This window comes from Macadamia integrifolia, chromosome 7, assembly GCF_013358625.1.
Source record: "Macadamia integrifolia cultivar HAES 741 chromosome 7, SCU_Mint_v3, whole genome shotgun sequence".
Taxonomy (NCBI): Eukaryota; Viridiplantae; Streptophyta; class Magnoliopsida; order Proteales; family Proteaceae; genus Macadamia; species Macadamia integrifolia.
In genome coordinates this window covers 36,203,815-36,222,543 of record NC_056563.1, presented here as the reverse complement: position 1 = coordinate 36,222,543, position 18,729 = coordinate 36,203,815, and the positions used below count along the sequence as shown (strand labels likewise).

At 38.7% G+C, this 18,729-nt stretch overlaps 1 protein-coding gene across 1 annotated transcript; it reads left to right on the top strand.

The window, feature by feature from the left end:
• Nucleotides 1-7,907: 7,907 nt before the first annotated feature.
• On the top strand, nt 7,908-15,185 carry LOC122083667 (probable cellulose synthase A catalytic subunit 5 [UDP-forming]). The gene is made up of 14 exons (XM_042651536.1): nt 7,908-8,646; nt 8,782-8,977; nt 9,093-9,304; nt 9,434-9,536; nt 9,691-9,865; nt 10,365-10,631; nt 10,725-11,070; nt 11,199-11,336; nt 11,417-11,542; nt 11,624-11,836; nt 11,951-12,236; nt 13,178-13,374; nt 13,461-13,811; nt 13,920-15,185. Exons 1-14 carry the CDS (start codon nt 8,566-8,568, stop codon nt 14,502-14,504), a joined length of 3,276 nt encoding a protein of 1,091 aa, XP_042507470.1. The 5' UTR covers nt 7,908-8,565; the 3' UTR covers nt 14,505-15,185.
• The last annotated feature ends 3,544 nt before the right edge of the window (nt 15,186-18,729 follow it).

The following is an 18,729-nucleotide window of genomic DNA, read 5'->3' as shown; positions in this document are numbered from 1 at the left end:
GAAATAAAGGGTAGTCAGAAGAGGGAATGAGAGGAGGGAGAGAAGACTACTGAAGGAGCCTACTTACTTGAACTTCAACCCTTGAACTGAAAACTTGGTCGATTTGAGATACTACTAGTACTAAAAACCAGATTTGGAATAAACCAAATCTGAAATTTCTAGTGCTAGAAAAAATAAATTGAACTTTAAAGACATGCTTCATAGCTTATTCTTGTCATCTAGAACTATGGCTAGAACTAGAACTTGAAAATTACTACTTGAATTGCTTAAACAGTAAAAATAAAATATTGAATAAAAAAAAAGTGCTTGCATTAATTGAATAAAAATAACTTACAAAAGTGTTTAAAGCATAAACCTAGAACTAGAGCTAGAGAAAGAGAAAACTAGAGAAAGAGATAGAGCAACTAAAAAAAAAACCTAGAAGAAGAGTGAATTGTTCCCCCTCCTCTTACATGAGTTGTATTTATAAGGAATGGGGAGGAAGGGTAATAAATTTCTCTTTCCTAAAAGGGAGAAACCCACATTTGGTAGTGAGATCTTTTGAAACCAAAAGTGCTAAGGTGGAGGAGAGAGAAGAGATAAATAAACTTGGAGAAATTTCCTATAATTTTTTTTTGCTTATTTTCTTTCATTTTTTATTTATTTATTTGTCTCTTCTTTTTCTCCCTGGAGGATTTTCCTTCTTGCTTTGTGTGATTTGGACAATCTTTTGGTGATGATGTGGAGGAGAGAGAAGAGTTGGATAAGATTTATTTCTCCCCTTTTTTTTGTCTCTTCTTGCGCAGGAAACCCCTCCCACGATTTTCCTTGCTTCTAATTTGATGTGAAAATCCCCTCCATGCCCTTAGTGCTTTAAGTGAGTGAAAAGTAGAAAATCTTCAACAAAATTCTCCAAAAAAAGACAACCACGATTTTCCTTGTTTATAATTTGATGTGAAAATCCCCTCCATGCCCTTAGTGCTTTAAGTGAGTGAAAAGTAAAAAATCTTCAACAAAATTCTCCAAAAAAAGACAATCATAAGATTCGAACTTGAGACCTCCTGGTGAGCAAAGGAATTTTGCACACCATAGCTCACCAATTATACTAGGTAGTTGTTCTTGGAGAGATGTGATGCCCGATAATGCTTAAAGTCTTTAAAATACAAAACCTGCAAAAAGAGAGTAAAACCCAATGTGGCTCCATTATAAATATATAAAATGCATGTTTTATTGCCCTAGATTTCACACATAAATGTGCTCATCAGCTTCTAACTATGATGATACTACTTTGCCAACTATTTTGAACCTTTTTTCGCTAAAATTTGTTAGGGCAACAAATTAACTTCCATAAGGGTGGGGTTATGTGTACTAAGACAGTATCTCTTGCTACTAGAATTTGTTTTTTTTTAATGTTTGGGTGTCAAACCTATATATTTGGGCTCGACTATGTCATTGTCTAGGAATACAATTACTGGTTGGAATCATGTTGTGACTAGATTAAATTGGTGCCTAATTCTATCCCAACATGTTGGATGTCTTATTTTTTATTTTTTTTTTCATAATAAGGTGTGTAAAAAAAGGGATTCTATTAGTTTTGCCTTTCGGAGAGGTGTAGATATTAGAACTCTAAATGGTCTCCCATTGCATGGAGCACTGTGTGTAAACCTAAGAGTTAAAGATTAGGTTTTATGGATTCTATGCTTTATAACAAAGTTTTATCAGTGAAATTAGGATAGAGGGTATTTATTAATTATAATGTTATTTGGGTTCAAGTTTCAAAGGCTAGGGATGCTTTTGGTGGTTATCTATAAATTCGTTATATGGGAACAAAAAAATAAAATAAAGCGTTTCGGTCAACTTAGTGTTTTCGGTCTTTTTGGAACGAAAAGGGGAAAAAAAAAGAGCTAGAGACATAATGTAATACCCTACTTTTTAAACCCGGTCTAATTACACGGTTGACCCGGTTTAACCATGCAGGACCCTAACCGGAGAGGGTTACGGCGGGTTCCTTATGGACCATGATAGCGAGGGTAACTTTGAACACCAGTTGGCCGGACAAGTCCGAGTTAGTGCCAGAGGAGACGGGTGTACCCAAGCCGTGTACATGCACATATCATAAGGCCATGTACGGATAAAGGAGGTCTGTAGCCGTATCTTAAAGTGCATAAGTATATTATATCTTATGCCGAGAGTGAGATTTGTGCCGAGAGTGAGATTTGTGCCGATAGTCGAATTCCATCAAAATCCCACTTGGTGACCAATTTTCGGCCCTCAGGCGGGCGGTCACAGGTGGGCTCATCCGCCCACCTGAGTGACCCACCCATGAGGTTACAAGATGTTTTAAAGAGTATAAATAGCTATCATTATGTTTTTCCTTTTTCTCATTTATGACACTCGGGCGTTTGGTGAGAAGAGTAAAGAGGAGAGAGAAAAGGAGGGAAAGAAGAGGAAAAGGGAAGGAAGAGGAAGAAGAAATGGATTTCAGCGATGCCGAGGTTTGATCTTCCCATTTCGGCACCGGAAGAGTGATCTCCAATACGAGATCTACGTTTAGAGGTGAGCAAAGGCTAGGTTCCTTAAACTTTCACCACACCCAAATGAAACCCTTGATTTGGGTAAAGTTTCTTGAGGTATCGTAAATCCCCCTTGAGATGATGAATCTAAGGTTTAATAGATGGTTTATGTGTTGATTTTGAAGGATTTGAAGAAGTGTTTCCACGGTTGGAGGAGCATTGGTGATTGGAAGTGATTTTGGGGTCTTTGAACGAGTTATGGAGCAAAGAAGGTAAGATGACTTCCATTCCTTAAATCTAACATAGATATAGGTTAGAACCATCTTATGAGACCTTGAATGTGTGGAGAATGGGTTTGGAAAAGTCCCATTTGATTCCCCAAAGGTTGGGGAAGGTTTGGGGAAAAATGGCATTTTCCCGCCAAGACCAGTGGGCCAAACCGGTGGGCCAAATGGCCAGCCTGAGAGGGCAGGTCCTCGGGGCCGATCGATGGGCCAACCTGCCCGTCAATCCTAGCAGGGCCCTCAGGGCCAATCGACAGGCCCAATCGGTGGGCCGACCTGCCCGTCGATCATGACTGGTGGGTTGTCCGACCCACCCGTGAGGCTCCCAACATGATTTTTACGTTCGAATAGGCCCAAAACGGATGTGTGACATTCTTTTAGGATTCTAAACATGATTTTATCACCAAATCTTGTTAGTTTTGACCCTAAAGTGGTGAAATGCTAACCCCATTCACTCATGATAGGTTTACCAAATCTTACGCTTCTCGCATCGGATCTCACCCATACCAGCATGAGTCTTTGTACACTACAGGTAAGTGGGGAGAGGACGTTTGACCTTGGTTCAAGGTTTGTTTGGCATTCATTTAATTGTATCTAGACTAGCCATGTCATCATGCAAATGCTATGTAGCTTAGCCATCCCCATATTTTGATGCCATGTGTGTTGTGTTTATTTTCTCAATGTCAAATGGTGATGTCCTTATGTGATGAATGTTGACATCATTGTGCATAATGCATTAATAGACTAGATGCCATAGTCAGCTTGGAAACGAGTGCATTAGTGGCCCGTGGAATGGGACGCGGAGACTATGCAATCGTACTATGTCATATAAGAGCATGCGGTGTAGGATTATCATATTCCCGTGCTACGACCCTTCCCAACAGAGGTTGAGGTGTTGGGTTACCATTTGGAGGGAAGCAGTGGTCACGGTTGTCGGGTCACTGTGGCGGTTAGACATACGCCTGACTGGTCATTAGGACAGTCGGCAACCCCGGTGGTGTATTCAAGAGGGCCAATCGTACTGCTTTTAAATTGCTAGAGTCAGCACCTTTATTTTCTGTCATTTACTTTTATGTTGAGAGCTGGTGGTCGGCATGTTTTACTTTTCTGAGTACTCATGGTGGGCCTTCTTCAACAACTCTATGGGTGTATCGCGGGATGGAGTTCGCGGCTCATACCCGGAGTATACGCGCACTGTGGTTGTAGTAGCACTAAACCAAAGACTTAGTAATGTTGTTTAGGTGGATGTGATTAAAAATGAATTGCATAACATATAATGCATATGATTGTGATTTGTTGTGTGGACTGTTGTGTGGTCCTTCTTTTCACTTACTAAGCTAGTGAGCTCATCTCACGTGTGCACCTCTTTTAGATGATTTTGCAGGTCATCAACCTGAAGAGCACGGGTTGGGGCCCCACAGTTGAATTATTTGAAGAGGATTGGTGGGTCCCCGAGGAATTAGAGCACGACACGGATTGCTCATGCGAGGGCTGTGCTGCGGGACCGCAGTTTTGATACCGAGCTAAGCTTTACTTTTGATACTGAGTTGAGCTTTACCTTTTGATACCGAGCTGAGCTATACTTTTGATACCGAGCTGAGCTTTACCTTTTGATACCGAGCTGAGCTTTACTTTTTGATACCGAGCTGAGCTCTACTTTTGATACCGAGCTGAGCTCTACTCTTTGTGTTTTTGATGATCCATTTTGCGTACTTGATATGTAAATTGTATTCTTTTGTGTAAATATCATGCATGCGGGCCCACATGTACTTAACTATGTATTACAATTTGGGTATCAAGTATAATGAGAATATTACAGATAAATTAAGTCTTCCGCTGAACTGATGAACACTTTCTTAGTTGTGTGTATGCTGTGGTTGGATACTGTATCAGATGATCCTGACAGGTTTGGGTTAATCGGTGTTAACCCGGTCATCGGTCCGGTTCTGTGTGAATGGGGTGTGACACATAAAATGATAGAATATGAAACATTGTTCATTATTCCATTATTTCGATTTTGTTAAAAAAAAAAAAAGTGAATAACTAGGGTAATCGTTCATGAAACAGGTTCATCAAACACCAATTTTTTTTTTAAATGACATTTTGAAACAGAAACTAAAAATTGAATGGCTACCAAACGCAACCTAGGTGTTTTTATGATAGTGATTTCAGGGGTCATCAGTCTAGATTGGTATTGCCAAACTATTACCTGTTAACAAAAAATTGTTTGTTGGTAGATGGGTGATGGAGCTAACATCTCCATTTTTCACTAGTTCTTGTATTTCAAACATTGAAAATATTACTTCGTCAATTTGGTTCTTCACTTCTCTTTCTCTAGGGTGAGCGAGTTAATTCATAATGGTACATGGAATTACCATGATTACTTCTTTTTACCTATATATATTTTTATAAATAGAGTTTTCATATCCATTTTAAGTCATATGCCTCCTTTGGATATTTGGGTCTGTCCTTTTAACTCGGAGTATTGTTACGATTCAGGTTGTTGCAATAATTTTACTTAAGATAATAATGATTTAGGAGGATTCAAAAGGGATAATAAGGTCCGGAGATTCTTTGGTTCCTCCTAATCCAACATAAGTTTAAAATATTTCTATGGAAAGTTTTAAATAGGGGTCTTAGCACTAAGTGTAAGCTTTAAAAAATTATGTATCTAGATGTTCTATGTATTCTTTGTTACAAACAGATAAACCAGCTTGGCATATGTTTTTATGTTGCAAATTCAATAAACAATTTTTCTACCAAAAAAAAAAGTAAAAAAATTCAGTAAACAAATTTGCTCAGCATAACCATTAGGTCTTCGTAGTGAGTTTCTTCATTCTTTCTCCTTGCTTCATCTATTCTCAAATTTAGTTAATTCTACCTAGCTTTCAAATTATGAAAGTCATGTAATTCTTGCAATTGTTGCCAATCCCTTGTTATTTTATTTGGTATAAACATAATCGATGCATATTCAAACAATTGAAACCAAACTTTGTTCAACTTCTTCAATTAATATATCAATATATCTATGTGTCTAATATTGTGATTTCAATTAATATATCGGTATGTCTATAAGTCTAATATGTCCATGTTCGTTTGATTATGTTGTTAAACATAATTTTGTTGATGTTCAAGATTTATGGTTATGTGATTACTAGCCATAATCACCTATGGATCGTCTAATCATCATCTGTGATGGCAGCTATGATCCAAAAACTGTTGAGGTAGGTTGGGCCTTGTGTTTCTCTTTAACTCTCTATTCCTTTGAATTTTTTGAATTTTGGCATTTCACAAAGCACGTAGGACACGGAAAACAAATGGCTGGCAACAGAAACAAGCATCATAAGGCAAAGATGGAAGGAAGTAGAGATGTGGACTGGTGGTCACAAGAGCAAGCAAGAATGGCCTTGAGATCTGTTATTATCTCATATGTTAATAATTAAACTTATTGTCTCTTCTCAGAATGTACATACTGGGCAGAAGGATTGAACTGTTATATTAGTTGCCCATATTTTTGCTAGGAAAGCTAGTGCACGTGAGCAAAACTGCATAATAGATGATATACAATTGTTTATTTATTTTTTAATGTCATTTTTAGGGCCAAGTTTTTCCACATCACTTTTTCGATGGGTTTAGATGGTGTCTATCGGGTATAAAGGAACAATAGGCAGCATTATTGACCATTCATATTAAGGAGGCAAACATTTAAGACCTTTGCTGGTTGCACTTTTCTTATTTTTATTCTTCATAATAGGTTTTCTACCATGTGTCAATGTGGAAGCCATATCAGCTACCTCTAAGCGTAGAGCCACGCTGTCTTACAGACTTTTTATCTCTCTTTTCTATGAGTACAAATCTATAGAAACATTAAGGTTTTTCTCATTATTGTTATAAAAAATTGAACGAAGGAAGCATGAAAAGAAAAGAGGCATACCATATACACCCATACGGAAAAGAAAGTGTAAAAAAAAAAAAAAAAAAAAAAAAAAAAAAAAAAACAAAAGAATGTGTTAGAACGAGACCCAAATATCTCTTGGAAAGTTGCGTGCGTGCGTGCGTGGGACGGGCCGTCGGCAATGGTAGAGGAACAAACCTACTTACACAAATGGTAGGAGTGCGATAGAAAAGCACACACAAGTTGCAGGATTAGTTGTACTCCGGGCCCCTATCTGAGAGAGGATGGAAATTTGGAAATCCAGTGACTACAGCAGAGACGACAAGACGAGGGAGGGGCCGCGGGTCATTAGAAAGGGGCCCAAAGGAAGCGGGGGACGGGCATCCGTCCGTTTCACGATGTGACCGCTGAAACCCCACATGTGTAGAGCTGTTTCTTTTGTCTTTAATTTTTTCTTCTTCTGCGTCTCCTATGGTTTTCCTATCTCATCTCTCTTCCTCTATTATTATTATCGATCAGGTTAGTGATTACCATTTATCTTTTTCGTTATTTTTCATTCGTCTTTTTCGACCTTTGCTCATTCCACGACACTAATTTCAAGTCTCTCCCACTCTCCTACCAATCTTCTTGGTTTTCTCTTCCCTATTCATTAATTATTATTTTTTTTAATAATGGAATTCCGAATAATTTGAGAGAATTCGTTTCTTTTATCATTTTAAAATATTAAAATTTGAAGAAAATTTATCTTCACCGACAGTCAGTTTTATTGCATGAAGTTCCAAACTACCCTTAGAGTGCATCCAAACCGCAATAACAGCAGTGGTGGGTGAAAAATCTTGAAATGAAACTCGGTCCTGAAAAGGCTTTGCCCTGAAGTCGGAATATACTTGTGAACAGTATCGGCTGCAGCTTCAAAAAAGAAATCTGAATAGATTTTTGTTTTCTATCTAAAATGAAAGATGTCTCGAGGAGACACTCCTCAGTCTTACTCTGTACCCACCGTTATTTTTTTATTGTTTTTAACCCCTGATTACAGCTTTTATTTTATTAGATTTGATTAGCCTTTGGTTATCGTACGCTTTTTATAAATTATTATATTTAGTTGATGGGAATAATTAAGAATGGAAGAGGACTGTGAGGGTGAGAGATGCGGAGAGGGCTTGTTTTGTTCTGACCCCAGGAGTAGTGTCGGCGGGATGCTGATAAAACTTAAAAGGTGGGAAAGAGACAACGAGTGGTGTAGAAAGGTCTTGTAAGACTAGAGTATTAATAATTAGTGACAGCAGCTTACTTAGGGTTCTTAATTTTGCCCCACGCTACTGTTCTCCCTCTGTAATCTATTCAAAAATATATTTTTCAGCAACAAGAAGTCAGTATAATCTATATAATTTATCTCCTCGCTCGCTCCTCTCCCCTGCCTCTGTTTTCTTTCTTACCTTATTAAAGTTTCCTTCTCTGTTAAAGCTGAGACCAAGAGAAAGAGTTTGAGTATTCTGCTATGGAGATTTTACTGGATGGGGAAAAATTTATTCGTCCTGTGGTAAGAAGGAAGGAATAATAAGACACAGAACACGGCTTTGGGCTTTCGGTGGGTTGGGTTCTCTGGACAAAAGGAGAAAAAAAAAAAAAAGGGATCAAAAGCTTCCCCATTTTCGAACTACTCAAAATGCAGGTGGAGAGTTATCAATCTTAATTTTCCGCCCTAGAAGCTCTAAATTTGTAAGGATTTTTCCGAGATCGCATGCCTGTCCCTCTTAATATCTGGGTTTTGCTCAGAATCTGGAAAAGTATAGGAAAGGATCGGTATTCTGGCTGCTATTCTCAACGAGATTGACAGATCTAGAGCACAACTGGCCTCCTTTTCTTTGTCTTGTTTCCTTGTGCCTCTGGAGCTATGGAAGCAAGTGCTGGTTTAGTTGCTGGTTCCCACAACAGGAATGAGTTGGTTGTCATCCGGCGTGAAGGAGAATCCGGTGTAAGTCTAGTGATTTGCTCTTGGACGAAGAAAGGACATGATTTTCTTCGTCCCGAGTTGCCGCATTGCGGATTATCTGTTTCGTTTCTCAAGAATCTGTAGGTTTTATGTTTTCCCTTTTTGTTGTTGTGGCAGCCAAAGCCTTTGCAGCAGCTTAGCGGTCAAATCTGCCAGATTTGTGGAGATGACGTTGGGCTCACCGTAGATGGGGAGCTCTTCGTTGCCTGCAACGAATGTGCTTTTCCGATTTGCAAGACTTGCTACGAATATGAGCGGAGGGAAGGAAGCCAGGTCTGCCCACAGTGCAAGACCAGGTTTAAACGTCTCAAAGGTAAGTTTCTCCGACTTTTCAAGATCTCAAACGCATATATCTGCTGCTTTGCTCGTGCAATATATATATTTATTTTTAAATCTTCATAGTCCCAATGGTTATTGGAATTTTACAGGATGTGCTAGAGTTGCTGGTGATGAAGAAGAAGATGACGTCGATGACCTTGAGAATGAGTTCAATTTCGCGGGGAGGGATAAACAGGATATGCAGTATCTTGCAGAGGCCATGCTTCAAGGTCACATGAGCTATGGCCGAGCCGGTGATGCTGACATGCCTCAAGTGATCCATACAATGCCTCAAGTTCCTCTGCTTACCAATGGCCAGATGGTAACTCCAATCACCTTTGCAGAATTTCGTTCCCCCGTCCCCTTTTTCCCTTAAGTTTATTCGCTGGCCTGTTATTCTGGCTCTATGGGTAGAAAAATTTCTGATAGAAAACTGATACATGTGCTCTAGGTCGATGATATCCCTCCCGAGCAGCATGCTTTGGTCCCTTCTTTCGTTGGCGGTGGAGGGAAAAGGATTCATCCCCTTCCTTTCTCAGATCCTAGTTTTCCAGGTACATGGATTCGTGCCATCAATTAATTTTCGTTATTATTTTATGTTTGTTTTTAATGTTTCATCTTACATTTTTGGGTGCTTTACCCTCTGAGCTCCCATGCCATTCTTGTTCGGTTAAATTCACCCGCCACGGTTAATTTTTTCTTCTGCAGTGCAACCCAGATCCATGGATCCATCCAAGGACTTGGCTGCTTATGGTTATGGAAGTGTTGCTTGGAAGGAGCGGGTGGAGAATTGGAAGCAGAAGCAAGAGAAATTACAGGTCATGAGGAATGAAAATGGTGGCAAAGATTGGGACAACGATGGAGATGGGCCGGATCTACCCTTGTAAGGATTTGACCTCTGGTAATCTGACACAGTTAAGGAGCTATTGTTTTCAGTGTTGTAGTAATTAATTCTTTGGGCATTTTAATGCATATTTAATCATGATAACATCTTTGACTTCCTAAGAGGAATCTATAATCTCGACCATGTAGTTGTGAATTTTGTGATTTTAACCATTTGGATTGCTGCTTTGGTACTTTTTTCTTATATAATGCTATTGGGAATTGCAGACAGTACACTGGTTTGGTGTGTTAACTTGCTTTGTGCTTCCTGGCATGGTTCCCACTTTAAAATCTTTAATAGAAGTTGATGTAATTGTGTCTAACTTTCAAATGATGATTGGAGACAATGTAGTTAGTTAATCATTATTGTTATTTGTCAACTGACTTATACCACTCTTACTTTCTGCTGTTTCATTGTATGATTAAAATAGGGGATGTGCTAAGTCACTTTTGCACTACTTACAACATTAATCTTGATGATTTAACTTTTCTTTGGTCAGAATGGATGAAGCCAGACAACCACTATCAAGAAAATTGCCTATTCCATCGAGCCAAATCAACCCATACCGGATGATCATTATAATCCGGCTTGTTGTTCTTGGGTTCTTCTTCCATTACCGGGTCATGCATCCAGTGAATGATGCCTATGCATTGTGGCTTGTCTCCGTGATCTGTGAGATCTGGTTTGCCATTTCATGGATTCTAGATCAGTTTCCAAAATGGCTTCCAATTGATCGGGAAACTTATCTAGACAGACTCTCCTTGAGGTTAGTGCTCAGAGATCTGAAGTATTTTGTTTCTCTGTCTGCATTCCTGGAATGTTGTATCATACCCATGATGCATTCTTGGTGTCTCTTCAGGTATGAGAAGGAAGGGCACCCTTCTCGACTCTCTGCAGTTGATATATTTGTGAGTACGGTGGATCCTTTGAAAGAGCCTCCTTTGGTCACTGCAAACACTGTTCTGTCAATTCTTGCCGTTGACTATCCTGTCGACAAGGTTTCGTGCTATGTTTCGGATGATGGTGCAGCAATGTTGACATTTGAAGCTTTGTCAGAAACATCTGAGTTTGCAAGAAAGTGGGTTCCTTTTTGCAAGAAGTTTAACATTGAGCCACGGGCACCAGAATGGTATTTTGCTCAGAAGATAGATTACTTGAAGGACAAGGTGTTACCTTCATTTGTTAAGGAGCGGAGGGCTATGAAGGTATGGGGTTGTGGGGTTGCTTTGAATCCAAATTAAGGTTTTCTTCATTGCCCTTCTGGCCTTTACCATCACATGCACTATTTATGGGCTTTTTGGATAATGTGTAATGAATTTGAAATGGCTTGCAGAGAGAATATGAGGAGTTCAAAGTTCGGATAAATGCATTGGTTGCCAAGGCTCAAAAGGTCCCTGAAGAAGGGTGGACAATGCAGGATGGGACTCCATGGCCTGGAAATAATGTCCGGGATCATCCTGGCATGATTCAGGTACACAAGTTTTGAGTTTTCTTGTTAGTAGTCATTAACTTGATTGTGATCTGATCCTGATAGTTTGTGATTGGCCCTAGGTCTTTTTAGGACAAAGTGGGGGACATGACACAGAGGGCAATGAATTGCCTCGCCTAGTATATGTTTCTAGAGAAAAGAGACCTGGATTCAATCATCACAAAAAGGCTGGTGCTATGAATGCTTTGGTAAGTGAATCACTCATGTGTTCTAGTCAGGTTGCGGTGGTGTGATAGTCTTACTTTTTAGCTGGTTTGTTTGTTAAACAGGTGAGAGTTTCTGCTGTGCTCACAAATGCACCATATATGTTAAATTTGGATTGTGATCATTACATCAATAACAGTAAAGCTTTTAGGGAGGCAATGTGTTTCATGATGGACCCATTGTTGGGAAAGAAGGTTTGCTATGTGCAGTTCCCACAAAGGTTTGATGGTATTGATAGGCATGATCGATATGCTAACCGGAATATTGTTTTCTTTGATGTAAGTGTGCATTCCCTGCACTTCTGAGATGCTTTCAAAGTATAGTGTATATTGATATATTCTCCTACTTAATTGTTTATCTCATATTACTAATTGATATGACACCCATGACAGATCAATATGAAAGGGTTGGACGGGATTCAAGGACCTATTTATGTTGGGACTGGATGTGTTTTTAGAAGGCAGGCACTCTACGGTTTTGATGCTCCAAAGACAAAGAAGCCACCAACTAGGACCTGCAATTGTTGGCCAAGTTGGTGCTGTTGCGGATGCTGTTGTTCTGGGAGGAAGAAGAAGAAGAGTACCAAGCCCAAGTCTGACAAGAAAAAGAGAGGTTCCAGGAGGGGAGATGCAGGGGCACCTGTCCTTGCTTTGGAGGGTATTGATGAGGGCATTGAAGGTATAGTTTATCTCCCCCATCCCCTAGCTCTATGATTGTTGGGAAGCTCAGTTTCATCTTAACTTTTGAATTTACATTCCAAAAGTACAGTTTTCTTGAAACATCTTCTGCAAGACTGATGGTTGAAAACTAGAAGAACAATTGCTTTGAGTGGGTTTACCTCCTTTGAACCAAGAATCGGATCATTAAACATGAAGCTAACAGAATTTTATTTAGTTTGGCTTGACGTTTGAATGAATTCAATGGTGGCCATCCAAATTACGATCAGATGTGCTGAATTATTTCAAAATAATCCAGTGTTTGATTAGCTAGGCTGGTATCAATTTGCTAACTAGAGAAATGATTTGTAAGCCATGTGCAAAATTTTGAAGATTGGTTATCTGAAACCTCTGAAAAAAATACCTTTCGTAGCCTTTGTTTGAAAGCTATTATTGAAGGCCTTGCAGGTCCTGCAGTAGTGGGAGCCCCATGCATTGGGTTGCTCTTTTATTAATATTATTATATATTTTTTTATTGAAGGCCTTGCATTTTATGCTCTTTTAATTGGCCTGAGTTGATTGTTGAAGGGGGAGCAGTCTTGGTTATCAAGTTACTATTCTCCAACCACAGTGGCCTTTGGAGATATTTGCACCTTATTAAAAATGCTAGAAGTTAGCATCATCCACAATCTCTCTTTCACTTGGAGGATGAAAATTGCAAATGGCCTAACTGATGAATTAGCTGGGAGAATACCCTGTCACGTAACTGATCTGTTGAGTCTGTGGTCCTTGTGAGTTGTGACCTCAGTTTTTGTTGTATACTAATTTGTCTCCTCTCTGAAATTTATTACTTATCTGAGAAAAGAATCAGTGAGTTCATAATTGTATTTCTCCTGATGCTAGCTGGCTTCTTCTGTTTTGAGTATGGATTGCCATTTAATTTGGTTAAGAGCTTGGATGCAGGGATTGAGAGTGAGAAATCTGCTATAATGTCTGAGCAAAAGTTGGAAAAGAAGTTTGGCCAGTCTCCTGTGTTTGTTGCATCCACCCTGCTCGAGAATGGTGGGGCACTGAAAAATGCTAGCCCTGCCTCTCTGCTAAAGGAGGCCATCCAAGTCATTAGCTGTGGTTATGAAGACAAGACAGACTGGGGTAAAGAGGTAACCTCACTGCTAGCTGCTTTGCAATTTTTTCATTTTTACTGTTGTTTCAGAATTGATAGAATTTTAACTTTTGTTTTCATCAGGTGGGTTGGATCTATGGTTCAGTTACGGAGGATATCTTAACGGGTTTTAAAATGCACTGCCATGGATGGAGATCTATATATTGTATCCCGGCGAGGCCAGCCTTTAAAGGATCTGCACCCATCAATCTCTCTGATCGTTTGCACCAGGTCCTTCGGTGGGCTCTTGGTTCTGTAGAAATTTTCTTGAGCAGGCATTGTCCTCTCTGGTATGGGTATGGAGGTGGTCTGAAGTGGTTAGAGCGTCTGTCTTACATAAATGCTACTGTATATCCTTGGACATCAATTCCATTGCTCGCGTACTGTACTCTACCTGCTGTCTGCTTGCTAACGGGGAAATTCATTGCCCCGGAGGTATTTCTCCTCACCCCATTCTGTTCCGCAATATCTTTTTGAGAGATAGGAAACTTAACTTAAATTTCACTGCCCTATAATATGATTATGCTTTTTTTTCTGCTGCAGCTTAGCAATGTTGCTAGCTTATGGTTCCTGTCACTTTTCATCTGTATTTTTGCAACGAGTATCCTGGAAATGAGATGGAGTGGTGTTGGTATTGATGACTGGTGGAGGAATGAGCAGTTTTGGGTGATTGGAGGTGTTTCTGCGCATCTTTTTGCAGTCTTCCAAGGACTTTTGAAGGTACTGGCTGGTATTGATACGAACTTCACTGTGACTTCAAAAGCAGGAGATGATGATCAGTTTTCAGAATTATATGCATTCAAGTGGACTACATTGCTCATTCCTCCAACCACTCTGCTGATAATAAACCTTATTGGGGTTGTTGCTGGTGTCTCTAATGCAATAAACAATGGTTACGAGTCCTGGGGACCACTTTTTGGCAAGCTTTTCTTTGCTTTCTGGGTTATTGTTCATCTCTATCCATTCCTCAAAGGTCTCTTGGGCCGGCAGAACAGGACTCCCACGATAATTATTGTCTGGTCTATCCTGCTGGCCTCCATCTTCTCTCTTTTGTGGGTTAGAATTGATCCATTCCTGGCCAAGTCAGATGGCCCGGTATTGGAGGAATGCGGATTGGACTGCAATTAGCTGTTTTCTTGGGCTTCTAATGACTCTGCAGCTTAATCTGAATATTTCTGTCATCACACGTTAGACTGGGAATAGAAATTTATGCAGGCATAAAGAAAAAGATTCAGCAATCTGTAGATAGATGCATGGGCTGTGTAGGTATTTTCTTCTTTTGGGAGTAGGGGGTAATTGCTTTGGGCGAGGGGAATCTGAGTCGACTCAGCTTGTTGCAGCATGTAAGTTTATTGTTTCTGATGGATTGTTAGGCAGTTTTATAGTTCTTGATTCTTTATTAGTTTGGTGGAAAAGGGAAGAAGGCTCAGCCAAAATGCAGCCTTTGTTGTTGAGGCTGATCTGGCTCTCTTTGTAGTGTTTTCTTTTCCTTGGCAATAAGAGTTGGCAAATGCCTGCAATTTGTAACAACATAGCAAAGTTCAGGGAGGCACTCATCCGCTAGGGCTAATTCTACCGTCTTACCCTGTCTGTCTGTTGGGTGGGTGTTGGTGCTTTACCGGTATGAGCAAACAATGTAGGAATTTGTAGAAATGTTATTAGGAATAGGAAAGTAGGGTGGGGGTTTTCCTCGCCGGTTCTTTATATTTATAGTTTGTGTTGTAATAATAAGATATTTCATTTGTGTTGAAAACAGGATAATGTTTTGTTATATTTATGAGATTTAGCCACAGAAATCTTGTTAAGTCATGTTTCAATTCCATTATCTGTGTTGAAAACAAGAAAGATGTTTTTTGTACCGTTGGAGTAAAAATGTCGAAAACATGGATGACTATTTTTTGTACCCTTAAAAAAATTATTTTTCAAAAAATTGGGAATGAACACAAACAAATTTTTTGGACTAATAGGTGGATTAAATCCATTCTATATTTTTCCCTCGCATCGGGTAATCTTTGTTTCGGGTATAAAAATTGAAGCAACAGAAAGTTCCGTATGCAGGTATAGTAGGGTGAAGTCGTATAAGATACTTTCCTTAAGATTTAAAGAGCCCTTAATTTGTGAATAAATGATCAACTTGTTCTTTTACCTCCAAAATAAAATCATCCCCTAATTATAAAGGTTGTACTCTTAAGTGTGATTAAGAAAGGGAGTCCGTAAGTTATAATAAGAAACTCAAAGAGGAAGGAGAGAAGAAGAAACATAATATAATACAATTCAGAAACGTATTTGGTATGAGTGTACAAGACAAGATAGACATTCTCTTTGGATTTGTTATGTTTTTTTGGCATGTAGACAATGGGTATTTATAGGCCCAAATGTACTTGTACGTGAACAGGTGTACCTATACGTCTATAGATACCTGTAGGTATAGGTATAGGTATAGGTATGTGCCCCTTCATACATAGGGTGTATCTATTCTCTATAGGTGTTAGTGTATGTACATATAGGTGTGTCCCTTGTATGTATCCATATGTATAGTGTGTCCCTTGTATGTATCCATATGTATAGTGTGTCCCTTGTATGTATCTATATGTATAGGTGTGTCCCTTGCATGATATACATGTATGGGTGTGTCCCTTAACTACTATACATTTACTGATAAGTAAGTACATGTATAGTCAACTTTAGTTCACATGCTTTTACTAGTACCAAAGAACTTGAACAAAGGAAGAGACTAGTTGTTTTGAAACTTGAAACTCCAACAATCCCACACAAGTTTCAAAATAACAAGAATGACTAGGAAAAAAATTACTTAGTATATTAAACATATAGAATACATCGTTATAGGTGTCTTGCGAACTTAAACCTATATCAGGTCTAATGATCTTCACTACAGAGTACATGTTAAGTCAGACTTATTGAACATTTCCTCATCTGTGTAGCCGACAAGCTCATTATCCATATCCTATCTGTCGACTTAATGTGACATCCCTTTTATAAAGTTTGTACATTTTTACTGGCCCTGTCCCCTATCTTGGTCTCATGGATGTTTAAAGAATTTGCCTTAAAATTCTCATTGATAGGTGGCCTCACCTCCGACATCCACTTAAGTTAGCCTAGAGTGTGCATCACAATTAACACACCCTTATGGTTCATGGGTTTTGGCTTGATTAAGAGTTTATCACTCAACCTCTTTCTTGTGATGGTACTACTTTCTTTTATTACCCCCACAGTTCTAGAATGAGCGAAATTAGTAGTACTTGACAGATTTGGTAACTTCGTTTTTACCCATTGAACCTACTTCAGGATAGACCTCTTCACCTAGGTTGGGTGTCCATCACTTGATCTATGATACATGCTTTAAGTTCATTTTTTTTGATAATTCATTAATTATCATTGTAGATAAAGGCTTTGTAAACATATCAGCAAGATTGTTTTCTGAATTTACAAAGTCAATAGCTATTGTTCTTTCACTTATATATTACCTTACGAGATTGTGTCATAAGTGTAGATGTCTTCTCTTTTCACTGTATATTTTACTTTTGGCTTTAGCAATTGCAGTCTGATTATCAAAATGAATAAATATAGAAGGAACTGGTTTTTTCCATAATGGTATACCTACCATCAAGTTCCTTGGCCTTCAACTTCAGTTCCTAATTTTTCCAAAGCAATAAATCCTATTTCCATTGTGGATCCTGTCTCACGAGATTGTTTTACTGATTTTCAAGAAATTGCTCTACCTCCTAAAATGAATACATATCCACTTGATGCTAATGATTCATTTGTATCTGATATCCAATTAGCATCATAATAAACTTCTAAGATAGTTGGATTTCCACTATAATGTATACCATAACTCATTGTCTCCTTTAAGTATCTTAATAGTCATTTAATTGCTTGCCAATGTTCTTTGCTTGGGTTATGAGTATGTTAGACTCAACTTTTTAACTGCTAAGGCTATGTCAGGTCTGGTGTAGTTCATGAGATATGAGACTAAACCAATGATTTGAAAATATCTCTTTTGTAAAACTGGTTCACCCAGATTCTTTTGTAAATGACATCCAATTTCCAAAGATGTTTTAATTGGTGTTCTTTCAAAGTAACCATATTTTTTATATAGACTTTCTACATAGTGGGCTTGAGATAAAATTATATCATTATTCATTTTTTTGACTTTTATACTAAGAATCAAATCTGCCTCACCCATGTCTTTAGTATCAAAATTTGATAAGTTTTTTAATTTGTTTTACAATGTCTAAATTTGTCCCTAAAATTAGCATATCATCTACATATTTTGTAGTAACACACCTTTGCATCTCCAACTACATGAATTAGGTATTTCCTAAATCAGAACCCAATCTTTCTCCCCTCATCTGAATCCGACTCTTTAATCAAAACCATATCTCTCTCCTCCCATCTAAATCCGATCTCTCGGCTCTCACCCTACCTCGTCCTACCCCCACCCTCTGCAACTCACACCTCCATGCCTTCTCTCATGCGATCCTTCCCCCACTCTCACCTGCATCCTCTGATTCTCCCCTTCTAAGTGGTTTTTCCTAGTAAAGAACAATTGAATCTAAAATTTCTATTTATGGGAGAAGCAGTAAATAACACTGTTTCAACAGCAACCCCACGCCTATTTAATTAAGTATGAAATTAGCAAAGAAATGAAAAAAAAAGTGAGTGAGACTTGGTTGCAGAGATGGGGACTGGGGTCGGGTTGGTTGTAGATTGTTTTCTGGGGTGGGCGCAAAGCTTGGAGGCTGGTGAAAGGTGTAGCTATGGCAGGTTGGAGGTGTAGGTAGTGGGATGGAGGTGTGGAGAAGAGGGAGGGTAGAAGTAGGGGTAGGGCAGAAGTTGCAGGAGGTGAATGGGAGGACGGGAAGAGAAACGATGGAGTAAAAACATACCCTCAACAGAAGTGTTCTTTGTGGATAGCACCTGACCAGAAATGGTCTTCGGTGAGATTTCTTCCAAGTAGGAGACAGAAGAAAAGGAGTAGGGTACGACAAAAAAGGAGAGAGAAAATATATGGAGCAAAATATACAAAGTACTACGTATTGTGTATAATATTATTTATTTGAGTACAATGTACTTTGAAGATATTACATATATTGCCATTTTTCATCCAACGAGAAATATTACATCATCATCTAATAATATAATATGACTAATAGGATGCTAGCAATATCATGTATTGTGTATGATATTGTTTATTTAAGTACACTGTACTTTGAACATATTACATATATTGCCATTTTTTATCTAACGACAAATATTGCATCGTCATCATCTAATATGGCTAATAGGATGTTAGCATGCCCAGCTTTTTTCCAATTTTTTTTTTTTTTAT

Coding starts and splice junctions, on each gene's coding strand:
- LOC122083667 (XM_042651536.1), top strand. CDS start 8,566: ATGGAAGCAAGTGCTGGTTTAGTTGCTGGTTCCCACAACAGGAATGAG. Junction 11,337..11,416: donor ATCATCCTGGCATGATTCAG/GTACACAAGTTT, acceptor GATTGGCCCTAG/GTCTTTTTAGGACAAAGTGG. Junction 11,837..11,950: donor GGAATATTGTTTTCTTTGAT/GTAAGTGTGCAT, acceptor CACCCATGACAG/ATCAATATGAAAGGGTTGGA.